At 33.3% G+C, this 27,136-nt stretch overlaps 2 protein-coding genes and 1 non-coding gene across 13 annotated transcripts in view; 1 reads left to right on the top strand and 2 right to left on the bottom strand.

Moving 5' to 3' along the window:
* LOC114879736 (calcium/calmodulin-dependent 3',5'-cyclic nucleotide phosphodiesterase 1-like) overlaps positions 1 to 27,136 on the bottom strand; it is a 152,133-nt gene that overhangs the window by 14,552 nt on the left and 110,445 nt on the right. For 9 of the 11 annotated variants that reach the window (XM_029195038.2, XM_029195045.2, XM_029195016.2 and 6 more), the window contains 4 exons: positions 4,191 to 4,346; positions 3,652 to 3,862; positions 2,973 to 3,086; positions 1,289 to 1,441 (listed from right to left, as the gene is read on the bottom strand). In XM_029195038.2, coding sequence (XP_029050871.1) covers positions 1,289 to 1,441; positions 2,973 to 3,086; positions 3,652 to 3,862; positions 4,191 to 4,346 — 634 coding nt within the window. The remainder of the gene's footprint in view (positions 1 to 1,288; positions 1,442 to 2,972; positions 3,087 to 3,651; positions 3,863 to 4,190; positions 4,347 to 27,136) is intronic. The other 2 variants (XM_029195028.2, XM_029195054.2) reach the window with 1 other exon arrangement.
* Trnat-cgu lies at positions 2,271 to 2,342 on the bottom strand. Its single transcript has one exon. It is a non-coding gene; the product is annotated as a tRNA-Thr (tRNA).
* On the top strand, positions 22,583 to 27,074 carry LOC114879793 (maltase 1-like). The gene is made up of 8 exons (XM_029195081.2): positions 22,583 to 22,788; positions 23,703 to 23,890; positions 24,129 to 24,404; positions 24,685 to 24,924; positions 25,031 to 25,216; positions 25,605 to 25,809; positions 26,107 to 26,440; positions 26,672 to 27,074. Exons 1-8 carry the CDS (start codon positions 22,626 to 22,628, stop codon positions 26,751 to 26,753), a joined length of 1,674 nt encoding a protein of 557 aa, XP_029050914.2. The 5' UTR covers positions 22,583 to 22,625; the 3' UTR covers positions 26,754 to 27,074.

The raw sequence follows: 27,136 nt of genomic DNA, 5'->3' as shown, positions 1-27,136 counted from the left end.
CTTGCTATGACAGGTTACACTGTAATTTCTAGCTTTTAACTTTTTTTCGTAAATTTTCTACGTTATTCATGTATTGTTCACTACATGTTTAAATCGTGCATCGTAGATAATGTGCAAATTAGTAAGGAAAAGTACAATTTTTCTAGAGAATTTGCTAACAAATTCTACTTGCTGCACAAGATCTACACTATCAGTTTGATACGCAGCCAAAACTACATATGTATGTATTGATTAGAAGAAAACATAGTGTAACTCTGCGGCATATATTAGAACAGTAAGATAACGTTGTTAAAAATATCCTAGGAATTCGGGTGCGAACATCCTATCCAATAACATTGAATGTTAACACGTCGAGAACGTGCGATCAGATTTTGATCGAACGAATTATTCTGCTATACAAATTTGCATTTCAAATTTCAATTTTAATTTATGTCTTGAGCTCTACACTTGTATTAATTAAAATCCTCTGTTATTAGCTGAAGGATGTTAATGCAACTGCTCGATATTATAATTTGTATATTAAGGATGTGCATTTTGATGAACATTCGTATGTATTTAATTTGCAAAAATAATGATGGTCTATATAGAGTATTCATTGTAAAATAATTCAGTTAACTATACATCAATCGATACCCATTATATATCAGTTTGAAATGATTAATAATTATTTTAATCATTTATCATAAATACGTTTAAAAATTACGTTTCCTACAGAAGTTTATTTATTATTAAATTTGTGTCCATCTATCATCTACAAAATTGTAATAAAAAATTGTGTGGCGTTACTTCAAAAAAGGTGTAGGCGATATACTTAAGAAAAATTGTTCCAGCAATCTTCCTATTCATCTATATATCTCTATTTAATACTAATCAATTCGTTCTCAACGTGTTAAACATTTTCTAAATTTCTTCATCTTAAAGATTCCTTAATATAAAAAAAAAAAACAATAAAGAAGGAAGATATCTTCCAACCAAAAGTGTTTCAGAAAAGAAGCTCGCATCCATTTCCGCGACAGCGTTTCGCTCTCCCCCATGGACGTGTTCATTTTTCACTATGAAAAATCCCCTTCGAATCGCCTTCGAAAAGCCCAGTGTTTGGTCTGGTTGACGGGTAAGGTTCGATTTCCTGCTAATGATCGAGCAAATGAAGCATGATTGGAACCCTAACGGATGATGAGATCGAGAAAAAGATGCCGACGGGGATAACGTGGCGTGGCGGGAGTCGGTTCGGGTTCGAGCCAGGGAACGAACAAGTGGTGTGAGGTCGGAAATGTGAATATTTCGCAACCTTGCCCATACGGGGGTGCGAAGCTTCCGTTTCTGGGTTACCACCGCGTGGCCCTGTTGTCCGTCCGAGTCCAAGCCGCTCCCAATGGATGCAGATGACAGACCCGCACCCCTACGCGATGACCGAGAGCACTCAACCCCTCCTGAATTCACCCTGCGGTACTGCTTGTTAGTGCACGTGTCAGGTAGGGAACAGAACAGTAGAATATTACAGTTTTCTTTATCACAAATTATTAGCATTATTCACGTCAGCATAACAGGGATGACCGGTCGTTCGAGCTGCAATCTGCCGGGAGTCCTATTTTTGTCAATTAACAAATTAATATTTAACGATGTCGTTTATCTGAAAATCGCACCAGTAGATATTCTTCTCTTCTGAACGCACCATGCTGAAAGGTATTAATCTCAAGAATATTAGTTAATTCAAATTTTTCGATAAATAAACGATGTTGAAGTAGACACAGGCTGAAGATGATTGCGACTGCGGTTAGAAAGGATTTAAATGTACATATTTTGTTATATAACAGCAGGTGTAAATATAATAATATATCCGACGTGACGACGATGATGTTAAAAAACATACGGATATTCCTTATTGGATGCGGCTTTGCAAATTCCAGCTCGGTTAAAAATAAATCCGAGTTTGGATAGACCTTTTTGCTTTCATCAACGTTGCCACGTGCATTTAATCGATTTTGATATGTGAAAGAAATAAAGAAGAGAATTAAAAAAAATGTCGATGAATAACATTGAAAATTAACATTTTTTAACATAACGTAACGACTGATGATATAATAACCATTCATTTTTGTAGTAAAATTCAGAGTTTAATAAAGGATAATAAGTATAAATATGTAAAGATGATGAACGTTGTATGCAATTTAATCATTAAAATAATTGTTAAAAATCGTAGATTTTAGAAAAAGTAATATTATTTAAATGATTTGAAGATACATAAAAGTAAAAAACTGAAAAAAATTAATTGCCTCCTGTGAGGATTGAACTCACGACCCCTGGTTTACGAGACCAGTGCTCTACCACTGAGCTAAAGAGGCGCTCTTGGTGTCCTTATTCCTCGAACCGAGGCTGTTGATAAAATTTCAAATTCCTAACAATATTTCAATTAAATATAACTTTTAATACCTTACACAGTATACATAGTACACACAGCATATACAGCTTTAAAAGATGCAAAAAAAATATTAAAAAGAATGTAATCCATAGTACTAAAGAATAATCCAAATTTCATTGGACTGTATTTGATATTTTTGTAGAGAATTACAAAAATACAATGCAAAAATATTTGAAAAAAGTACGATTCATAGGTTACCAGGAGTCGTGAGTGGTATACGTATGTAAAATAGTTGTAAAAATCTGTTTAATTAATTATTTAAATAATAGTGATGTAGCAGGTAATATCAATAATAAAAATTGTTTTAACCAGCAATAAATGAGTTACCTGGAAATTGAAATGCCATGACATGATTATACTTAACAATAGATATAATATATATTAGATATGATATAGTATTACGATAATATACTACGAAAAATGTGTAATATTTGAAAAAATCTTCTCATAGTCGCTGTTAGCAAGGAAGCTATAATAGACACAACTGGTCCAACGTTATTTAAGGTGATGTTTACACAAAGGATTATTAATTATCATTTTGAGTGGAACTTACTTGGTTTCATCGAGGAAGACTGCTTCAAGAACGCGTGCAGCGTAATTCAAATTTCGTTGCAGCAATTCTGCAGATATTTCGCCATGCTGAAGCTGCCTCAACAAGCATCTTAATCTGCAACAAAAATTAATATTTTATTTTGTTTGAACATGAACAATTTGCAAATTTTACCATTTTAATGAGACTCTAATGAATTGTTTGTTACTGTTAGGAAATATATTTTATAGCGTCTTTAATTATTCACCCAAAATGAAACACTAAATAATGCAATATGCAATCGCAATTACCACGTATTATAATATACATCTATTTTAATTTATAGTTATTGGCGTATTTAGATAGGGTAAGCTTGGCCTCCCATAAAAATGTTGACGGTGCTTCACCATACTAAAATTTTAACGCTTCAAAATTTCAGAATTTTAGAATCCAGAAATTCGAGATTTACAAAATTTTTAAGGCACCTGGTCTACCCTAGAATAAAATCCCAGTTACGCCAATGTTTTTAATAAATATATCTACCTGCCATTTATTGATCGATCAGGTTTATATAACATTATCCTTTAAAGCTTAACAAGATATCTAAACTTTCTCAAGGACTTGTTAACAATGATCGTCCTTAGGTTTCACGAGGAAAGAAAACTGATTAAAGATAAAAATGCAAAGTTTCGAAGTAAAGTACCTGAGGGCAGCCTTGTCACAAGCATCGGGGGTGTCAACGGCAGGAAGCGAGTCCGTCGTAAGATCGACATTATCTAGAATCTCGTCAAGATCCACAGATTGGCTTGACGAAAGAGTGTCAGGACTGTGCGGTGGTGGAGAACTTTCGAAACTTTCGCCGATACTTTTATTCTTGCCGGAACTTCGACGTACTATCGTTAACGTGCCTTGTTCTGGAACATCGACAAAGAGTTTCATTAAATACTGCTTCGTTTAATGAGAAAACTATTCAGTTTTGGTTATGACTCAGTATCAAAAATAATCAGTTAAATATTTTAAAAATTATAGTACAAATATTTATTTAACAAATATATGCTACCTTTTTCATTTATAAAAATTAAAATGTTTTACAACAATTTGTTGTGTGATTGATAATTTTGCTTTAGATAGCTTGATTTCGCAACTTATTGCAACAGTAATGTTCAATCGGACGATTCGATCGATCACCACAAGGTAAACTGTATAACGATCCCGGTATCATGTAACAACTGTATTACTTACTGGATAGCTGACCATTTCGACCCGGCGAGGAAGGATTGTACAATCGGGAGGATGCTGTACTAGTGCAGCTAGTAGTTGCATTAGCATTTGGAGATGCACCGGGCGAGGACACTGCGATATCATCTCTCGTCACTCTGCGGTCGGGCGGAGATGCAACTGTAATTTAACGCAGTCAATTACTATCTGTACCAAATTGGTAATCGAAGATATGCCACCCACTTATGAAACTATACACAAATTTCACCCATTATGGATTGAACGCAGTTCAATGTTATAAATTTAATATAATCGAATAACTTCGAGAAGATTCTAAAGAGTATCATATTAAATCACTACAAATGTTTCTAAAAGTTATTTATCTTTTGTACACTCGAGATTAAATCAGATTTTCCTAAGGAAAATGACGATATAGAAAAAGTAGGAATTCTTAAATTTTTATTATTGATGATGTCAACATTAAAAGTAATTTTAATGACTGTCGATGGAGAAGAACGAGAATCCTGGACATTGCCATTTTTCCTTGGGTAGCCTAATTTGATCGCGAGTGCATATTTACAAAATTAAAAAATTGAAATTATTTCAGCTATATTACAGAGCTAACTAATTGCATTAGATTTCATTTAAAAATAGCGTGAAAATAAAATATTGATTAATAATGTTTGTTTTTCCTATATAAATAATGTTTCAATGTATGATGATAGCAATAAACACAATGACTGTAATAATAAATACAATAAATAAATAACCAAAAGTCTAACTAATAATGTAGTGATAAGAAAAGTTCTTTCAGAATAGTTAGGATTATTTTGAGAATTGATGAGAATATTTTCAAGGCAAATGAATGATGACTAATTACGAGTAAGCATAATTCCGAGGGGCAACGCGTCATGATAATAACTCTAATTGATTGATCAAACGACAGACGCGAAAACAACAGGTCGGTGTGGTGGAAGGATGGCGGAAGAGCTATCGATTCATGCCATATGTCTGCGGATTACAAATTAGGCCCGCAATCCAATCAATTGTGCTCGGATTACAGAGCTATCATATTGAATTAATGTCACTAGCTGACAGACAAATTTTTCACCGATGATAAATGGAAGAAAAAGACGTTATCTTTGGAATATACACAATCTTCGATCGTTTTATGACATAATAATTAGAAATTAAATGAGCACTTTTAATTAACAATGATGTGTTTCAATTGAAAATAACTTATCAATAACAACGTAAAGTGAAATTCTTTAAATGTTCAAAAATTAGTATCACACAGTGGTGTTCATTTTACGCTGTAATTTGCTACTTTACACCATCAAAGAAATGAGTCCCTAGGGCCCTTTATAGTCAACTTGTGGTGAATTAGACATTCTTTCGCTTCTTTATGTGGTCACATTTACAGCGTTAAATACGCAATCAGTCTAAGTATTACTATTTTGGAGCAAATAATTCTAATTATTTTAAGTGCTTCCACTTCGTATAAAATTATCGAAAATTATCTTTTAAAATTCATTTCAATTGAAATTAATTTATTACGTAGTACTTGATGTTTTAGAAATGATTTCTAAAGGAAAAATAAATAAATGAAAAATACAAAATAATTCAAAAATAATATTGAAAGTTTACATTGAAAGGGGTTTTGCTTAAAAAATAATAAATGATATATTCTGCAATAATTTTTTAAAACCTTTAATTCGTTTAGGTTTAAAGAATTGCTAAAACTACCATGTTGATCGTTTTAATGCGAAAAAGCAGTATAATCGGTACGCTTAATTTAGAACAGCTGTTGGTTCAGCAGCTACATAAACAACGACGTTTAAAACGATCGTCATCGATTTAATTTTTACGTAGTGAACTGAATACGGCACGCCCATTCCAATTTGCATTTCATGGAAGTCTATAAATCGACATGAATCGAAACATTTCCCAATGGGAATACAGGAGTATATTTTTATGCATACTTTACCAGCCCCGGATTGATGTCTTTTGAAACCTTACTTATTCATTAAAAGAGTCTCCTCGAATCTGTATCTTTAATCAACTGAGACAAGTACAGTTGAATTTGAGTTTCACGAAAAGTAATTGTTAAGAAAGTTCGCATTTTATGCATTCTACGATGTCTCTGTAATGCCAAAAGGATCTCGAACAACGGAAATCGCGTGCGTTTCTATAAGATCGTTAAAAATAAATTTGCATTCGAATGGAGTAGGGAAGCATTTTTCTTAAACAAGGCCGGATGTAAAAATGTAACTAAATTGTGATTAAATGGAAATCGATGTTCACCAAAAGGACCCACTGCCCTATAAGGAGCAAGAAAAATTCATTTAAAGGAAAGAAACGATCCTTGAATTTTCTCAAACGAAGTTCATTCAGATTCTCCAATGTTCACTTTGAATATTGTTATTTATATTGACATAATTAGATAAGGCCAGGGTGGACCTGACCCCCTGTTCCCATTAATGTGAACTGGCTCCATTTCAAAATTTAAGCTTTCCAAAATTAAAAAATTTCAGAATTCCAAGATTTCAAATTACCGAAACTCCAATCGCAAAATTTCTTTTAATCATTTAGTGTCCAAGCACGTAATATTACGTTTTACAAATCATAGTATAGAAAAATCGATGTGTGTAATAGTGATTTTTTTAGAGTACATTTTTAAAAATAAATTTTCACGTAATTTCATTGTTTTCAATAAAACTTCTTATAAATTACAAAAACATGATTTATTTTGTCAATTTTTTGCTTTTTAATTGGGATCTTAAGTATAGTTAATAAACACTATACATAAATGTAATCAATTCTTAACCTCATAGATATTTAATGAATCTCATTAGCTAGAAAACAACAAAATTATGCTCGTAACGTATATTCAAATTACGTGGTCCGTGGTTATGAATGGAAATACGAAATGGTTCAATTAAGTCGCATCAACGAATCCCCAGCAAATTTCCACCCTATGCAGCGTTTGTAATGAAAATACAATTACGCAGAGTTACTGATTATGCAACTGTTAATCGAATCGATGCGCGTCTTCAATTTCGATGCACTGCAATTATCCGCCGTGGTCAAGCATTTATGCTGAAGCGAACAATCAGGTCAGTCTATCCGTTTTTAATTCAAATTGACTGATTGTTAGAGAATCGTCTTATCGATTATTGTATAGTATAATACACGCTAATACACCGTTCGACTTATAGAGAAAGAGAATCAACTGCCATGATGGTTACTTGTGTAATTAACTAATTAATTAATTACAGGTAAAAGAGGATAAATAGTATTACTGCTCTGTCATTTATGTAGAGTAGCGATTTGAAAACTTAAATTTGAGTGTTAATTATTTGTATTCTTAAAACATATTGAAATTTTAATTATTAAAAATATGAATACTTAATTTTCAATTTTAAGCTTTTTATTTTTATTTTTAAATAATATGTAGTAACGCTACTAATAATAGAACTATGCGAAATAAATACTTTCCTATTATTTCGACTAATTTTCTAATTGTTGGATTATATGCACTTCATTTATAATGCCGGTCATCAATGACCCCTAAAGCATTCGATGTGTTAGTAGTAAATTAATGCCTTTAAGAGCACCTGACGTAATACGTGGTATCTCCTCCAATTTGATTGCAACTTGGAGTAAGTAGAATAGACCGCAAGTAGAGTAGACTCTATTATAGAATCAGACATGCACACCACGTTCTTCCAGCAGGCAGCTCTTTTTGTCTGATTTGTCACGATCCGCTGTCTATTCTACTTGGAACACTAGCCACACGGCGCGGCGGGGATATAATCATCTTTTACTACTAGCAACAGCCTATCTACTGAATAGAAAATTATATTTTTAATTCATCGCTCATGTTAATACAGTTAATCAATAATTTAAATTAATGTTTCATTGCTAATCTTAGACTGCTACTATATTAAACAATTTTTTCTAAATTGTTCATTATTCATATCACAAATAGCAACAGATGTTTGTTATTACAGTTTAAAAAAATATTTTCTTAATTTATAAGAATGTACAGTATCGAGGAAAGTAGGCTTCCCTAAGGAAAATGACGTTACAGGAAAAGCAGGAATTTTTTAAATCTTAATTTTTACGAGATTTAAACAGAAAACCTGACTATCCTCTACAAAATAAGTACTTGAATTATATCAATTTTAGCAAACATATAATCAAATAATTTCTAAATTCTAAATTAATTGAAAAATTTAAAGAATCTTGATATTGATGTAAATAACAACAATAATGTTTATCAATTATAACAATCAGTGAATAGAAAATATCTTTTGAGTCGACCTTTCTATAAATACATTGTCCTCGAATTATAGCAAAATTTTTCTTTCTAAATATGTTTGTGTAACTTCAAAGCTGTTGCAGGGTGTTCTCATTAAACAGCTGTCACGCGTTGGTGAATGTCAGTGCCGATGGTAAAGAACGCTGTGAAAGACATGCCTTTGCAGAACATGGATAGACGAACGTTATATGAAAATGCATTCATTATTAAATTTCTTCGCAGCCGGAAAAATTGAGTTCCCAAAGATGTGGACTGCGAGAAATCTCGTTAAAAACTGCGATTTAAAAGTGACATGATCCGCGGTAAATCGCATTCAACTCTCAAATATCGACTGATCGCGTAGAAGAATATTGGAAATATTCTGCCGAAGGCGATACGCGTAATAACATGCGAAATCATTTTCAACGTACAACGCTGATTGCATTCGTATTATTACTCTGGCGAACAATCTAAATGAAAATGAGGTCTTATAACCAACGATGTAATGGCAATAGAATATTATTTAAAGGGTGAATGTTGAAAATTTCCGCTGAGTACTGAAATATCTCCACGTTTCATTATTATACGGTTAATTAACTTTGGATGAAATTATAAAGGCTTTTAAAATAGTGATCGTGTTACCTAGGAATTTTCTTTTGAAAATTTTCATTTTTCCACATATTTTTGATGTTTTAAAATAAAAGAAAAAATGATTTATATTTACATTTTTATACGTATAAAGGATATAAATAGGAATTAAATTCAACATGTTGTGCCAATCGTGCTTTTCTTCCTTTTTTATAGAGTTTAATAAACATCCATCGGATATTTGTGAATTTGCTCGCCGGTTCGATCAATAAACGTTATCTATTATTCGTTTAGCGAGCATCCTGTGAAAGAAAGTGGTTTGGCACGACGTGTCGCGCGAAATACAATTTTAATCGAACGTCACAGACGAGCTTAAAAGGGAGAACGTGCAAACTTATACTGTCATCTCTTCGTCTGTGGTTTAATGGTTCACCATTAACTGGATTTACGTTCTTTGAGGCAGTGAAATTTTTAACACTCACCTACTCTCACCCTCGACATATTGCATCTTTACTTTTACCGTTTGCTACGTAAAGAATTCACGCGGAGCACTAGAAATTTTCGAAACCGTATTAAACATTTTTATTAGCATCGAAGCAAACTGACTGAAAATTAATCACTAGGATCATTATAAAATTCGATATCAACAGTGTGCCATTTTCTGAAGAAATTTTTTCAATTAATATTTTTCACCGTCATGCTACACCCATTTTTAAAGGCACATCTGAAGGATGTGATTATTTTAAAAATTAAACTATAATACAGTAACGAGTAATTAATTTCAATCATAAAATTATAACAGATTTCAAAATTAGAGAAAGTGATTAATAGGAAGGCCGAAATTCACAAAGTTGGAAGAAAAATGAAAGTACCATTTATGTATGTTTCTTATAGCTTAAAGGGGAGAGAACTAAAAGCAGGTCTTAAATCATTTAATTCATCAAAAGTGACGAAGAAAAAAGTCTTGAGCAAGTATGGAAAGTTTGAAACGACGTGTTCTTGATGAAATATTTCGTAATGAAGGGTACAGGTGAAAGCTGATCAACGGAGAGATCGGTATTAAATGAAAAACTGGTCAAATCACGTTGAATCTCAGTTTAATGGAACAGTCAGTCATTAACGAAGCTTTTATCGTCCGATAAATCTAGACAGTTGCTGGGACCGTATCCGCTTTACATATTTATTGTCAATACGAGCAGAAGCTAGGTATTCGATTTCGAGCGTGCAATTATAATCCAGTTTACGATTTTCATGATCAAACAACGGTATCGTATATCATTCACAGCTAAACGCGACCCATGAATGCCAAGCAGTCGACAATGGTCAGAACATTGATCGCGACCTTGCTGGTGCTATTTCAGCGAACGGTTCGATCCTCCGGATCTCCCTTTGCGGATCAACTCAGGAAATCAGCTAATAAAAATTCTAATGAGAAACTTAGTAAGCGGCAAAAGACAAAGTTGAAACGTGAAAAATTACTTTCTAGTCACCATTGATGCAACCAGGAATTTGGATGGGGTGAGTCAGGTCCTTTAGCATTGCTAACAGTGTCGAGTATTTTACAAGAAAATTTTAGTATAAAAAAATCTCTGAGTATTAAACCCTTGGAATTTGAGAATTTGAAAATTTGAAAATTTCAGAACATTAGAACTTGAGAATCTTAGAATTTGAGAACTTTAGAATTTCAGAACCTTAGAAATAATTTTCAGAAGCCTTCAATTCTTTTTTTAATATCTATTGCATAGAATAAGTTACATTGAATATGTTTTAAACGATAATCGTGGTAGTGTAATTTTCAACCCTTATAAGACCATACACCGTAGGTCTATATATGGTTATAAAAATATGTTTAATGAATTAAAATATCCAAGAGCTTTCAATTACATTTTATTTCTTTTTCACATAACTACGCATGCCAACAATGTTGCGTGGGTGGAAATATATGAGCCCGCAGTGAACGGTTAAGAAGTCTCTTGAGACCACTACGGCAGAAAGTTGTAACGTTCTGCGTTTTCCGAACGTTTTATCTTGTTTTCATGCACAGTTTAAACGTTTTCGTTTACTGAAAGTTGCACGTACAGCTAGACTGAAATTAATTAAAAACACGGTAGCGAGATAACGTACAGTCGCTTTGAGAATTACTCGATTACAAACAGGTTAAAATTGTTTCGTTCGTTTTGGTCAACTAAAACGTATACCATTGATGTAATTTACAAGCTTATTTACAATGCTACTGGCAATTTTATTCGAACGAGAGACAACTATAAAGTACATTAAAGTTGTATAAATGTTCTCTGTGTAAGTGTATTAATTATACTAGCAACGTTTATTTAAAGTGTAAAACGTTTGTTATTAACATTTAATTTCAAATTTTTTAATGAAATTTATCAATCAAGGGTACCTTGAAATTCAATCGTATATTCACCTCGATTTTATATTTTACTATTTTTTACATTACCTAACAGTGTTTGATTTTCATCCATTTTAAAGCACGTAAAATAAAATTTATGCTCCCATATGGGAAATTGTATTAAATTATATAGTAGTATCTGCAGATTTTCTGATATGAAGCAATAGTAAACAGTAAACATGTTTTTTGTTTTCAAGAAAAGTTAATACATTTTCATGTCACGCGTTCGAAAAACGCAGAACGTGGCTGTATATTCTTCGAATCAATTTTCTGGGCAACAGAAACGGAGATAATAAAAAAATATTCAATCAAGTGGATCGAATGGCCTGAGAACGTTACGGAATTCTAAGTAAACGAGAAAACAGCGTAACTATAGCACACTTAATGCAACAATTTTCCCCGTGGGGCCATTCTTACCCTCGAAGGGAACGTTCAATCGCAAATATCAAATATTAGCAATCGTTTCCAATACGGTACACGATCGGAATAAATTCAAACGGGTGTCGGAATATCGTCAAGACGATTGGCTTTTCATCGATTTACTGTTACTGGAAACACGAGTGGAAGCAATTAAAGTTGACAACGAGTGAATAATGACTGCAAATTGTTAGATAAATGGTAGCAGTATTATAATCATACATATCGTTTAAATAACATGGTAAAAGCGTACTTCAACTTGGCCATACGAACGCAGTTAAAGGTAATTTATGATGCGCTGGGTTTTATTGTCTAACGACCATAGTCAGTCATAAATCAAGTATTATATTTCGTGTAGACACAGCTAATGGCATTTCTATTATAATTTTCGGATATTTTTAACAATATTTCAATCTCGAAATGAAATTGAACAACAGTGATTGATTTCAAAATTATGTACAATAAATTTGAACAAAAGAAACTGTTAAATGAATCACAAAACGATACGATATTTTAATTAAAAATGTTTATATTTAAAAATTCTAGTGGATTAACTTGTTTAATATTCGATTTCATTTTTCCAACAATTCTGAAGAGAACTGTTTATAAATAAATGGTAGCCTTCGTGTAGAATTCGCTTGTTTTACGGGAAACCCAATTGCTTATTCAGCATTTAATTTACAGAGTAATCCACTTCCGAGGGATGAACGTGTAAAATTTCCGATCGAGATGCAAATTTGATTATTAATCAATGTAACGTTGTTTCCATAGTTGATCCGCTTTCTTGCGCTATGTGTGCATAGAATTGTGCAACTATGAAAGCTTCATTGCTAGGATTACACCTAATCTTCTGCAATAATAATCGTAATCACAATGTGCCATACTCTAAAGCTGAATAGCAATCACTTTGCAGAATGATATAGGATAATGTTTCTGACAGTCCGTTAATTAGGATATGTTAAGTTTCACATCATCATTGTACCGTCATTATCATCAACTATACAGGGTTTAAAGAGCATTCATCGTATACTTCGAATATTTAGACAGAAAAGTATTAAACAAAAATTATACAATACTCAAAAATAAAAATTGTCGAAATACCATTTTTTTGAAAGTACGATGTAATTTTATTAAAAATTGAAATTAAAATTACAGAATTATAAGAAAAAATATTCAAAATAGAGTAAAATTTCAATGCAAAGTAAAATTATTTCCATTCAGCTTAGTATCGAAAGTGTTAATCATTGGATTAATCTAAAAATTCATTGAAGATATGGTAGTAGATTAGATTACTTTCGATATTATTATCGGTATTATTTATTACGCATAAAATAATATATTTCTTAACAATATAATCTAACCTAATCCAGTTTTAGTATCTGGTAGATTCGTCGACGAATAAAAGCAAAATATTTGAGTAATTTACCAGTAGTTTTATTACTTTCGTAGAAAAGATATTAACATCTGTAATGAGAATATACTGAATCGACAATTTTGAATATGTATTGAAGATTCACGTGTATGTACACGGAATCCGTTTCTATGAAGACATATTCATAAGCTGATATCGAGAATTCTAATTATTCTCGTGATTCACTTGATTGAGTTCGAATAACAGAGATCGCAAGGCTTCAAGGAATTCGTGCAAAATTCCTCCCGACCAGAAAGATTAGGCGTGCCACGCTTATGATAGCTACTTGTAATCCACCCTCTCAAATTCCCTTCCCGTATCCGTTCCAGCTACTAGCTATCTTCCGGAACGGAGCATCACTATAAATCTGTCCATGAAGATCGTATCAGCGGGTATAAACTCGGAATCTTAGAGAGCGGCATTCAAGATTGAATACGTTCCCTTGGTATTTGCGTTGATACATCACTAGAATGTTCCTCGAATTCAACGGATGGCATTGCAATATTTCTGTATTTTGTTTAGTGCTTTATTAAAAAAAAAATCTGCCCTCTTTATAGATATCTAAGCTTGGATTATCACAAATTATATGGATCTTATCATTCTTTTTATATTTCACAACATTTGTATGTTATACACATTTTTAGCTTTCTTATCAGTGGATACATTTTTTTTGTTAATTAATTATGTAATTTCTATTACTACCTTTCTTATTACTTATTTTTCTGCCATAATCTGTATACATATAAGGATTTATATCTAGAAGGGTGTTACATTAAGCTTCTGACTAATCCTGTACAACTTTAAACCGATTAGATAAGCTACGGACTTTAATCTGGATTTAAAAGTTCGAACTCGTTCGATCTCTCCGGTGCAAATGTAAATTGATTCTCCAATCGTGAAAATATGAACTATTGTTTCGTTTATTAAAAATTGAGCGTAATATTTTCATGAAAGCAAATAATCAAATGAAATAACGAGTTTGTTCGTTTGTTGCATGATATACCCCTTTTTCCTCTTTTAAACAGAAATTTTCTCTTTGATAACGCGCAAATCGATGCTCTTTGTAAATTAAAAATACAATCCATACAATTGAAAATTCATATTCCATTTCTATGTTGTATAATTCTACCTTCGATTATTTACAATCTGTTTCTTTGTCCTTTAATTTTTATTCTATAAATAAAGTAATAATATTTTTATTTGTTATATTTTGGAGTAAGACAGAAAATTTTAACTTCAAATCTTCATTCAAATTCGATTTATATACCTATTTATTAAACTTAGAATTCAAACTTTGTAGTTGCCATCGATATGTATTAATTCATCCACTGGAAATTATCGATCACTTGTAAAGTTGACTTTTATAGGACCTAGTAAGGCCTTAGGTTTCGTCTAAATTTATCCGCAAGCTTCTGAGCCTGAAACTATTCAACATCTATTCAATAAGTTCGCGCAGAACCCTTTCGCATCGATGAGCCTGTTAAAAATAGCCGAGCTATAGCAACGATCGTGACGTATAACTTCAAATTGTAAATAAATGTTGTCCTTTACCCAAAAATTGGTTTTATCCAACAGATAGGCCACGATTTTGTTGATGCTTCGACACAATACATACACAGTGTAAAATAAAAAAAAACTAAAACTTCACAGTTGCTAGTTGAAAGCCGAAAGTTTTCAAGTTGATCACGCAACCAAGATAACCGAGTATCTAATTACGTACCTAGCCACGGCTTTGTACATCAGCTGACCTAAGGCCGAAGTGACGCGATTAATTAAGCGACTAATTTCATATTCTACGGTGTGTTCTGTGTATTTAGGAGATACGAAAACAGTAACAATATTATGTAGCTATACAGAATTTACATAATAATAAATCAAAGAACACTATCATTGAGATAATGGAAACATTAGAAAAAAACAATGGTCGATAGAAGATAATAGAAAATGGATAATTTTGGTAAAACAAAGAAAAACAGAAATTTCTTCACACTATTAACCCTTCGAGGCAATCGTAACTCAAACTTTCACAATATATACAATGGTATTAACCTAAAGTTAATTGTATAATTTTTAAATGAAGGGGGTTCATATACTGGTAGAATAATTTTTTAAAGAAACAGTGTAAAATTTAAGAAACGAAAATAACATGGAATAAAAATAAATAAAAATAGTGGTTCTCTCCATTGTTCACCGGCCGAGATGAAAAGATAGTTGATTTCTCTGAACTGGACATGTTGCAATCGAAACACGAAATAATCGTCATTTTGTTACATCGAGAATACTTCTGGTTCGTGAATTTTTTGCTTCAACTCATTTAATGTCCATTTCCACTAAACGAAATTGTTTCATCAGAACATTTCGACGAATTATACAATTCTCGAAAGTGTATTTAATGATCAGTCGAAGGCTGACTGTTTATCTGAGTACAAAAAATTCTATCTTTGCGAAATTGTACATAAATTGTTGGTGTTGTGCGGAAATTGTTTGATATTCTGAATACTGAAAGAGGGGGAGTCTGAGAGAAACCAAAGTTTTAACCCTTTAAATGTTTAATTTAATTGAAAAAGTGTGCACTTGTGTGCTTAATTATTTTTAAACGGTGACGAGTATAAAGCAGAGTAAGCGTACTTGCTGTTATAATAAATTGAAATAAATTATATTAAAATGACAAATTTTCCTAATTGTTTTTTCGTGACGTGATTGGTCTATCTCATATCTCGTCGTTTAAGGTACAAAAATGTAAGATTTAAATTGGATTCACGTTGAATTTAACGCGTTCTCATTTTCTTTACGCGTATAGTTCCTGCGAACGTCGCGTCGTACAAATTCTTCGAGCACCTCAAAGTTTCTTTCAAAGCGATTCGAACGCAATTACAGTTCCTGCAAGTCGTTCAAGTTCTTCCAACTTCCTCACCGTTCGATTGCACAAGTATCAACTAGTGATTTTCTCGAAAGCTTCACCAAACATTTCCACAAAAACAGTATTAGAAAATGAGTGTTAGCAACGCTTTTTACTTGTTAACACGATACAATGCAATTGTCACGCAATGCAAGGCTTAAAAAATATCTGATTTAATTATTTTCTTGCATCGGTAGCGGATAGAGTTAAAGAGAGCTCGTAACAATAGCGAAGCATTCGCCGTTCGTATTCTTGAAATTCCTGGAAAGCGGCAAGGTTCGTCGAATCCCCGTGTGCATCATCCCCGAGGCTCGTTTGATCGTAAAATTTCCAGCTAGAAATTCGACGTTTTCGAACGGGTAAAAACGACGAATAAAAGTGCGAATTCGGCGAAAAAGAGAGAACTGAGGGGAAAACGTGAAATTCCCGATTCAATTGTCGCGTTTCGATGTGCAGTTGTAAAAATTCAGTGCACAGACTCGTAAGCGTGACAAACCGAAGGTGATGACGCGATTCGGTGTTGAACGAGCTCGTACCTTCGCCCTTAGAAAGGTCCATTTTTACATGCTTATATTGTTACCGAATGTACCATCAAAGTAATTTTCCCCTCTTCGACATTAGCTTCGTACGAATTAAAAATACAAATAAAATGTGCTGAACATAACGTTGGATCAAAGACGGGTCTAGGTAAGGGCCAGAGTAGACCTAAACTCCTCGAAAATGTGAAGTAACCTCCTCATCATACTATAAATTCTCAAAATTACAAACTTCCAAAATTCCAAAACATTAAAATTTCAGATTCCTAGAATTTCTAAATTCCAAAACTTTCAGATTTTTGAAATTTCAAAACATCCAAATTTGGAAATTTGAAAATTTCTACATTTCTAAAGAATCCACCCCTCCCAAAATGTAGTTACACCAATGCTTAGATGTTGTTCAATTAAAACTATTCATCAATAAAATTCCTATCAAGTTTGTGCATCTCAAGAATAATTCAAAAAAAGCATTCAAACTCCACTGACGATTGTCAGTGTTGCTTACAGTGCCGAAGAAATCGACATAAAGGACAGTTAATCTTTTGGGAGAAGACGAAGAACCCTCAGGCTTGCAGCGTTGGTGAAAACATGCTCGAAGGCTCCTGCTCTCCCAATGGAACGCTTCCATAACTGTCAGCAGTCGTCGGTTTTCGAAGCAATCTATACAGTCCCTTTGTGGACTCCAGAGAAATTCGCGTCGATGTGCAAACGTTGTATTTGAAAAAAGGCTTTTGGGTAATGTACATATGGGAGGTAAAACGATTCGCTTGTAAAGGTGAATACGTGTACTCTCGTTTACGCGGGGCGTACCCGAAAATTCGAGCACCCGAGCCTCAGGTCAGGTGGGGTAAGGATCGAGTTAGGTGGAACGGGATCTCGAAAGTTTATCCAAAACAGCTCGTCTATAATTTCGAGACCCGAATATCAATTTGGGACAAAACTCAATTCAGAAGCCGACACTGCGTTCGGGGTATGATTTTTCAGACTTATCTTAAATTTTTAAGTTTTAAATAGTAATACACAATTAATTATTGAAAGAATAATTATTTAATATATGGCAACTAATTTACCAGTTTACTGTAAATTCGTTGAATCAATAACAATTTTTTTTACAATAGGAGTAACAAATATGTGAAAAAAACCATATTTCTGTTCTTATCAGATTTTTTACTATAATTTAACATTATCTCGATACGATAGCAAAATCTTATCGAGAGCGTCCTCCGATATCACATATCTGCAATACCTCGGTACAGCATTCTCTTATTGAAAGTATTCATTCAAACTATTTCCGATATGCTACTGATAATATGCTAGATAAATATTATATAAAAATTTTGCAATTCCAGCACTTTGAAAACTTGTCGTTTGATTAATCAAAGTTATGAAACTGAATGCTGCAGACTTTAGAGGAAGACAAGAACTCATGTTTCATTTCCTACCACGCGATATACCAATTCTGAAATACTTTGAACTAATATTTAAATCTAGACATAAAATAAGTTGAGACTATTAGCCTAATGGAGGTCTAATCCCGAAAAGTTTTTTAAAAAAATTTAAGTATTTTATAAATGATTAGTTTGTGGTTCTATATTTACCAGGAATTTTTCGTTTCGTCAGTTTTATAAGTCAATTGTCTTTCGATCAATAGTTGCTCGATACCTGTATATCTTGCTGCACCATAATTTCTTCAGGGAAAATCAAAGTGATAGTTGCATTTACGCAGCAATAAAGTTCGCAATACCGGAAGAAATAGTAAACTTATCAGAGTTCGATAACTTATCGAATTCATTAAGTTTGTGTCATGCTACCAATGACTCTGCTTTAGTTTCAAAATAAGAGCACAATCTTTTATCGTTTTATTTACTGAAACCTAATCCCTGCTGTGATAAATCAAAGCCTTATTGTTTTCCTATCGAAGTGACGCCTTATTGCATGCATTGCTATATTCGAAACTTTTGTATGTAGAAAGGGAACAGATCAACTATAATTTATAAAATTAATTCTAAACTAAATCTTCTTTTTTAGATATTACTTTTCCAACATATGAAAATTAACACTTTGTAGCCTGAAATTTCATAAGATCTATGATACATAATTTTACGTAATCGTGATACATAATCTATATTCCATAGCTTTTAATTCTGTACTCTGTGAAATTACCATTCCTTAAAATATAATTGGTATATTATATGTACCTACTAAAGAATAATAATATAAACATCCATGTTCTGAAGTCACGAATGCTTGTCAGAGGTCGTCAGTGTTAATTCGTTTATAACAACTCTGTCAATTAACGTAACCATAGACAGAATGAAAACTCTGATTATGCGAATCGAAAGTCCTCCGTTCACCTTGGATCCACATTCAGAAGACAGTGAGTACGTCAAACGGCTCCATGCTTACGATACGAATCCGGACCAGATTCGATTAACGAGCCTTTCACTTTTTTCTTCTGCCGAAGGTAAAACTGGCCTAACAACGAGAAGGGAAGCCGTATGTAATGGTTCCCGTGTCAACCTGGCCACGTCACTTCGCTTGCCAATTTATAATCGTCGCTGAATTTCGGATATTCACCTAGACGGTAACGCGCTTGTAAAAATTCTGTTCGTCGACTTTCTCAAACTTTTCCAGTGACTGGGAGACAGCTGCGCTGCTCCCTGGAATTTTTTTTTAACCTTCATACTTGATTTGAAATGTAAATCAGACAACAAGTGACAGAATTAGGTATTCGAAGATGCGACGAACGTTTTGAAGTTGACATTTTTAGCCCTTCAAAATGATAAGTAAACTAGTGGATGTTTTTATTCAAATTATAAACGATAGAAAAGATGGTTTTATACAATATCTATAAAACAAAATTTTGTCTACAATTTGGGACACAACATAAAAGATTACCCTTCTCCAGGGAAAATAGAGTATTTTTAATTATCTAAGGAATTTCTTGTAATATTGCTAATGAACTCTAAAGGAAATTAAAGCATCAGCCACACATGGGTGCTGAAGAAATTCAATTACAATGCAATTCTTAGAGTAGAAAGTCTTTTTCTAATTGTATCATATTCTTAGTTATTACGACAGGTTCATCAATTTTAATTTTTAAATACCTTTCGCCTATTATTTCATTGTTATGTAGGAAATAAGAGATGTATCGGCCGACGTTTCCAGGATATTTTGGATTCCACTGACAAGGGCAGGGGTTCGCAAGGGTCTGCGACGCCTTCGACGCGTAAAAATCGACGTTTGGTTGACGACGACGCTCGGGTGCAGACGTGTCCTTGCGACCCGTGACGAATTCGCGATAGATAATAACTTTGTTAATAGTTTTAGTTTAGTGTAGTTAGTAATTAGTTTAAGTACCTTGATAAACTAGTAAAACCTATAGTTATATAATCTAATCTTCCTAATAACTTTCTAAGTCCTAATTATAATATCAATGGTATTTATATCTATACATATGTATACGTGGTATACATGTGTATCGAATTACAGATAACGGATGTCGTTTTTAATCATTAAAATACGTAGTTGGGCTCAAGAGAGGAAAACGAGAACTTAGAAACTGAACGGGAATAGTAAAAGAAGATGAACGTTAAACAGTAAAATAAAGTAGTGATTGCAATTTTAATCTGAATAACTCTCAAGCAGACAATGTTGGGGACAATTTTTTAAATATACTCAAAAAGTAGTAAAAATTAAAATATATATACGAGTATCTATATCGTTCAGAAATATTATTTCATTCATTGTCTATATCACGGCAAAAGTTATCAGTGTTTACACTCAAATTCGGTGTAAGCAAAATGCTAAAAATTTCATTAGATAATATCTTGATTTTTACGAAATCTTATCTAAGTTACGTGTCTCAATCATTGAGGCTTAAGCCTATCACGTATTAGTTTTAAAATAATTTTAAAATATTTTAAAATATTTTAAAATAATGTATTAATTTAAAATCAATTTTGAAATAATTAAGATTATCGTGTTTTACTTTGAATCTTATTCGTTAATGATTAAATTTCATTAAAAGAAATTTGTTCATGTTCAATAATTGTTCGTAACACAATCATTTGTATATTTCAAATACTCGTATACTTTGTATCTAATACGAATACTTTTAACTAGGTAAATAGAGAAATTCCTCATAATCTGAATGCTTAATGAATTTCTATATGGAAATTCTACTGTCACCTAAATAAAAATAACATACCTAGCAGCCAACGTGTTAAAAGTACAAGCATCACTTCTAAAAGTGACTTTATCATTTATTTTCCTGGACACGAAAGGAATTCAGATTATATGTAGATCTTCAAGTTACTAACATCAGCGAACGCTTGTCAGAAAAATGAATCGTTCGTATTGAACCGTTTCTCGTCGAATTGTTTCGACGTATCACTGAACAAACTTTCAGAAGAGTTTGTCGATTATTTCTTGTCAACTTGCTGCGCTTTCTTTTTCCCGGCGAAGCATGTGCAATGTGGAGCAAGATTGAATGTGTCAAGTTGAAGGACACGCGATGAATACATTGATTGCGAGCGTACACACATATGCTACTTCAAAGTAGTAAAAGATGTAGGCGGATTCATCTCTCTCTTTTGTAAATGCAATGATGCATCCGCTTTTAAAGGAACTACACGTGCACTTTTTTTTATCATTCGATTCTTTTTACCACTTTACGTACAAAGGTAGAAGCAGAAGTACATGCATATGTACTTGGAAAATGGATACAGTCGCGTGACATGTTTTTAGAGCAGCTGGTTGGATCACTAATTTCATTTTCACGATCATTGGGACCACATACAATGGCAAACAAAACGTTATTTGATAAATACTCACATTACAATACGCGGTTAGAGTATCAATGAATGAACGCGCAGCGTACCGTCATTGCATGTATATTAAGATCAATCTATTATAATACTGTCTAGGCTTATAATATTTGTGTATATTGACTGTCATGCGTCCTCTGTTTAAATTAACATAAGATTTTTTTTTCACCATTAGTATATAAACACTTTCTACGTATCGTATATTCTGTACAAAAAGGGTATGACCCGTTTAAGAAAGTAAATAAATAAATAAATAAATTGTTTTAAAAGGATGCTTACGACTTTTCTTATTTTAACCAATTTGTGCCTACCGTGCCTACTTTTTACTATTTACACCAATTGTATTTCGTACAATTTAGATGAATTTTGTGTAAAAAATGTTGAGTTGTTTACTTAGGTAACTTTATTGTATATACATTTAATACAAATGAAAAAAAAAGATTCTACCAAACGTTATGGGTTTCCTTTTGAGCGTTAATGGATTAAAATACACGTGTAACTGATTGGGCTAATAATTTAGTCATAACACTGTAACTATAATCATATACATCAAACATTTACTGCTTCATAATAAAGTGAATTTCGATTGGAAATAATTTTCTTTCGCGTAAAACGAGCAAAAGCCCAAATTACTTATTATAAAATGTTTATATCTCGATTCATGTGCAATTTACAGAGAATCGGGCAGATTATACTTTTCACAGAATTATTTATTTCCATAGTCATTAAATTTACAGCCATACGAAAGGCATAACGAGCGTACAACTGTAATGGATATCATGCAGTTATGATATATTAATGCCGCGCAAGTTCCATTAGAGGTCCCAGAATTTATATATATTGTCTTATGTCTTATGATAAATGGCTTATGATACTCCTCAAGCAGAAGTTAGGTAATAATGATAATAATAATCTTCTGCGAAATATCTGACCAAAGTAATATTTACAATAAGTGACAAACAAATGGGACTGCATAAAAGCATTGTAAATAAGTATATCGTTCGTTTTTACCGTCGAAGATCATATATAAGGGAGCACCTTGATCGCACACCGCACAATTCAAATCATGAAGTCCACCAACAATCTCGTTGGCATCGTCGCGTTTCTGACGGTCGCGTTCGCGTCCGCTGAGATCCAGAACAAGGGCTGGTGGAGACATGCTGTTTTCTACCAAATTTATCCGCGAAGCTTCATGGATTCTAATGGCGATGGTATAGGTGACTTAAAAGGTAAGATCGAATTCTTTACTCTCCAACGACGTTTTAAATAAAATATACGTAATTCATATCAATTATTTAATATTTAATAACATGATTACGTTATTGTATAGAAAACCTTTATTATTCTTAACAAACATTACTAAACGAGTTCAAAATTTTGCAAAAAAAAAGAGGAATTAATATCGTTATTGTTAAATTGCACTTTGGTGATTAACCCTTTCGTTATTGAAAACCATGGATCATTAAGAAACAAGAGAATGTCTACAGTGGAATTACCTTTTTATTACAATCAAACTGAAATTTTGATAGGTCACAAGGCATAGCAGAAGTATGCACTACTTTAAATAACTTTACTAGAATTTACTGCTTCTATGGATTACATTGCCAAACGCATGTAATTTTATCAGAACTTGGCACTTGTCAACGAATTAAGCTACACATGGCAACTATCAGTAAATAGGATGCAATCTCAAAAAACTGATTGGTTCCGAAGAACAGTGAACACAGATTTCATAATGTCCATCGTTTGTTCAAGTTTCAATTCGGATTATAAATAAAAAAAAAAATCTTTCTAAAAGTAATTTTCTTGTTAGCATTATATTTGAAAACTAATTCCTTTAGAAAATAATATTGAATATTGAACTTTTTCAATTGTAGCTATAGTAGACTTTCGATAATTAACCACTCGCTAACTGTTCGCAGTCTTCACCTCTTGCTTTCAAGTTGTTTCGCTAGCGCATTTGTTAGCTTCCCGTTTCCCAATAATTTTCCCCTCTATAGCCCTGAGCGCGTAAACTCGTATGGAGTCTACCGTATACGGGTTTTATTTTGTCAAAAATATTGACATACCCAATAATGAGATTATTGATCTCACATACGGATACTGATCCGTACTTGTGTGTAATTATTTTCATTTTCGACAGGCATAACGAGCAAACTTGAATACTTGGCAGATATGGGAGTAGACTCGGTTTGGCTGTCGCCGATTTACAAAAGTCCCATGTTTGATTTTGGATACGACATATCGAATTTCAATGAAGTCGATCCAATTTATGGAACTTCCGCTGATCTTAAGGAGCTCGCGACAGAAGCGAGAAAGAAGAATCTAAGGGTACGTAGTATCATATGTATCGGCGTGAAATGTCCCGTAAAATTGAAATAAGTAGACAAAATACGATAAGAAACAGCGATGGGTATTCGATACCCTTTGTTGTAAGTTTTCGAGCAATTCATATTTCCAATCAGGTACCATGATAACATTGTTCAACAGTCATTTACAACGTTCATGAGAAAATTCTTCCACGATTTCAAAAATTTTTTGTTTGAAATATTCGTTTTCTGATTTGTAGCTTATTTTGGACCTCGTTCCCAACCACACTTCAGACGAACATAAGTGGTTCCAGTTGAGCATAAATCGCACTGGAAAATATGCAGATTATTATATATGGAACGACGGTATCGTAAATGAAACTGGAGAACGTCAACCACCTGACAACTGGAAGAGCATTACCGGTGGGGTGGCTTGGACCTACAATGAGCGGAGAGGGCAGTTTTATTTTCATCAGAACTTTAAACAACAACCAGACTTGAACTACAGTAATCCTGATGTACAACAAGAAATGAAGGTACATGTACATTTGTATGTAAATTTTAAATTACACTCATATATAATTAGATACGCAGGAGTAAAAACTTATTCTAAAATACTAAATGTTTGAATTATTCAGTGATCCAAAGGCAATTTTGATACTTTGTTAATTATTCTATATTCCATATCTCTATACAGGACTGCCGATAGAAATCCTTCTACACTAGAATGATATGTGTACATCAAAGACTCCTGATGTTTCATTGAACTACAAATGTATTCATATTGATAGTTAACATCATTCCTTTGCTTTTCAGGATGTTTTAAAGTATTGGTTGGATCAAGGAGTAGACGGATTCCGAATCGATTCTGTATATTTCATGTTCGAGGGCAACATAACGCAAAACGAACCTTTAATTGATGAAACATACGATCCAACACTTTACTACTCTTACAATCATACTTTAACGAAAGACCAGCCTGAAACGTACAAATTACTGCAGAGTTGGCGAGATTATGTGGACGACTACGCAAGGCAAAAAAATGAAACAGAGAAGGTGAAAAAAAGAAAATGTTCTACTTCTTCGATTCCAGTGAAATTTTATCAGGAAACTTCTTATTTTCCGAATGCCTCAATATTGAAATATTTGTTTCATCTTACAGGTGATATTAACGGAAGCGTATTCCAGTTGGGAAAATACAATGAAGTATTACAGATATGGCTCGAATATTCCGTTCAACTTTTATTTCATAACGCAAGCAAACGCTAACTCAACCCCGTCTGACTTTCAAAATATTATAAATAACTGGATGCAACTGATGCCGAAAGGGCAAGTGCCTAATTGGGTGGTATGTAAATTATTTAACGCATTTGCTGCCAAGGGCGAACTGAGACTTGAATTTTTACCGGAATACTATTGACGGGCTAACACCTGATGATCAATCCGCTTATATCCCAGCGAACTGAGAGTCGTCAACATTCGTTGAGTAAACGCAATAAGTAAAAATACATATTATATTTAAACGAATTTTCTTCTCCTTCAATTATTCGACTGTATTAAATTCGTGGTGTGATCATCAATGGTCATTGCAACGTTCAAGGCATTAACAATATCGTCACATATAGCACGCATCTACGTTAATAGATCATAGCTAACGCGGTTATTGCTCATAAGTCGAACGCTTCAATTTTAATAAAATTATTTTACATTCGATAAAAAGATTCACGTTTCTACAGATGGGAAATCATGATAATAAACGTCTAGGAACGCGTTTCCCTGGCAGAGAGGATCAGATGATAATGTTGGAGATGATCTTGCCAGGTGTAGCGGTTACTTATAACGGAGAAGAAATCGGCATGGTGGACTACACCGGACTCGAAATATTCGATTCTCGTGATAGCAGTCGTACACCATTCCAATGGGACGACTCTAAGAACGCAGGTAAGAAGATTTTGCTAGTATCTGATTTCCGGAAGTGTGCGAGGAGCTGAAAGTATCAGATTGGGTTGGGTAAAAGATGGTTGAATTAAATCGTGTTGAATCGTGTTGAGTTCTACCTGATACTCGGATACCCGAAATTTGCGGTTTCTCACGCAACTCTACTAATTTCATACTAAGATATTCTAATTTTGAGCAAAAAGGATATCGTGGAATTATATCATCCTTTTCATATATAATTTGATCAATCTTGAAAATTTGAGATTCAATGTATCGTCTGCAATTAAAATCCGCTCGCAGGTTTCAGTAGTGCTAACGAGACGTGGCTACCCGTTCACAAAAACTACAAAGAACTGAATCTGAAGAAACAGCAAGCGGATGCCGTGTCTCATTACAAGCTTTACAAAGCATTGATTACTCTGCGAAAGAGCAATGTACTCCAACATGGCAAGCTGACCACGGCAGTTTTGAACAACGACGTGTTGGCTGTAGTACGGAGGATCAAAAAAGAAGCAGTGACGCTTTTGATAAACTTCTCTTCAGAAAAAAGCGTTACAGTTAATTTGAGGCGAATACTGCCATATGCCAGTGCTACTGTAATCCTGAGTAACGTGGGTTCCAATGTGCAGGCAAAGTAAGTAAATTATATGGATCCCAATTAATATTCGTGTTGAGCGAATTAAATTAGATTAATTATTTGATAAATCTGTCCGAATGCTTCGAATTTTATCAATGTTTTCCTGGAATTTGTTGCAATTAACATATGGTAGTAAAACAAAAAAATTATGTCGGATGGGTTTAAAATGGAATTAATTTTGATATGATGAAAGTCTAAGAAACGTTCCCATCTACTGTTGTGTTTCAGCACCAAATTTTCATCATTAAAGGTCACTGTTCCTCCAAAGGTGTCGATGGTGCTGCATTCGGGCTCCAGAATAACCAATTAATATGTTCTGATGATTCTGGTGTTGGCACTTGGTTCATACTTCTTGTTATAACAGAAACTTATTCGGGTTACGTTTGTAAGCGCCCTTATAATCTAGGTATCGCGTAAAGAGGCTAATATTATTGTTACGACGTGATGAAAAACACTGATTAATGTGTGCATCAAAAATCGTCGAGTTCTTACGGTGTTTAATCACGTCAATTTCCTAACGATTAATTCTTAAACAAGACACGATCGTGTTTATCGATTATTATTTACTAGCATCCCCGTGGCGGCTTCGCCCACTCTAATGAATAAAAACTTGGATAATTTGAAGTAATAATTGTTGTATTATTTTTTGGTGATCAATCTCTAGTATTTCAGAAAAGTATTGCTGCCTGCAGA

This window comes from Osmia bicornis, chromosome 4 (genome assembly GCF_907164935.1).
Source record: "Osmia bicornis bicornis chromosome 4, iOsmBic2.1, whole genome shotgun sequence".
Classification (NCBI taxonomy): Eukaryota; Metazoa; Arthropoda; class Insecta; order Hymenoptera; family Megachilidae; genus Osmia; species Osmia bicornis.
Note: the sequence above shows the minus strand (reverse complement) of the source record. Positions and strands in the feature narration are given on the sequence as shown.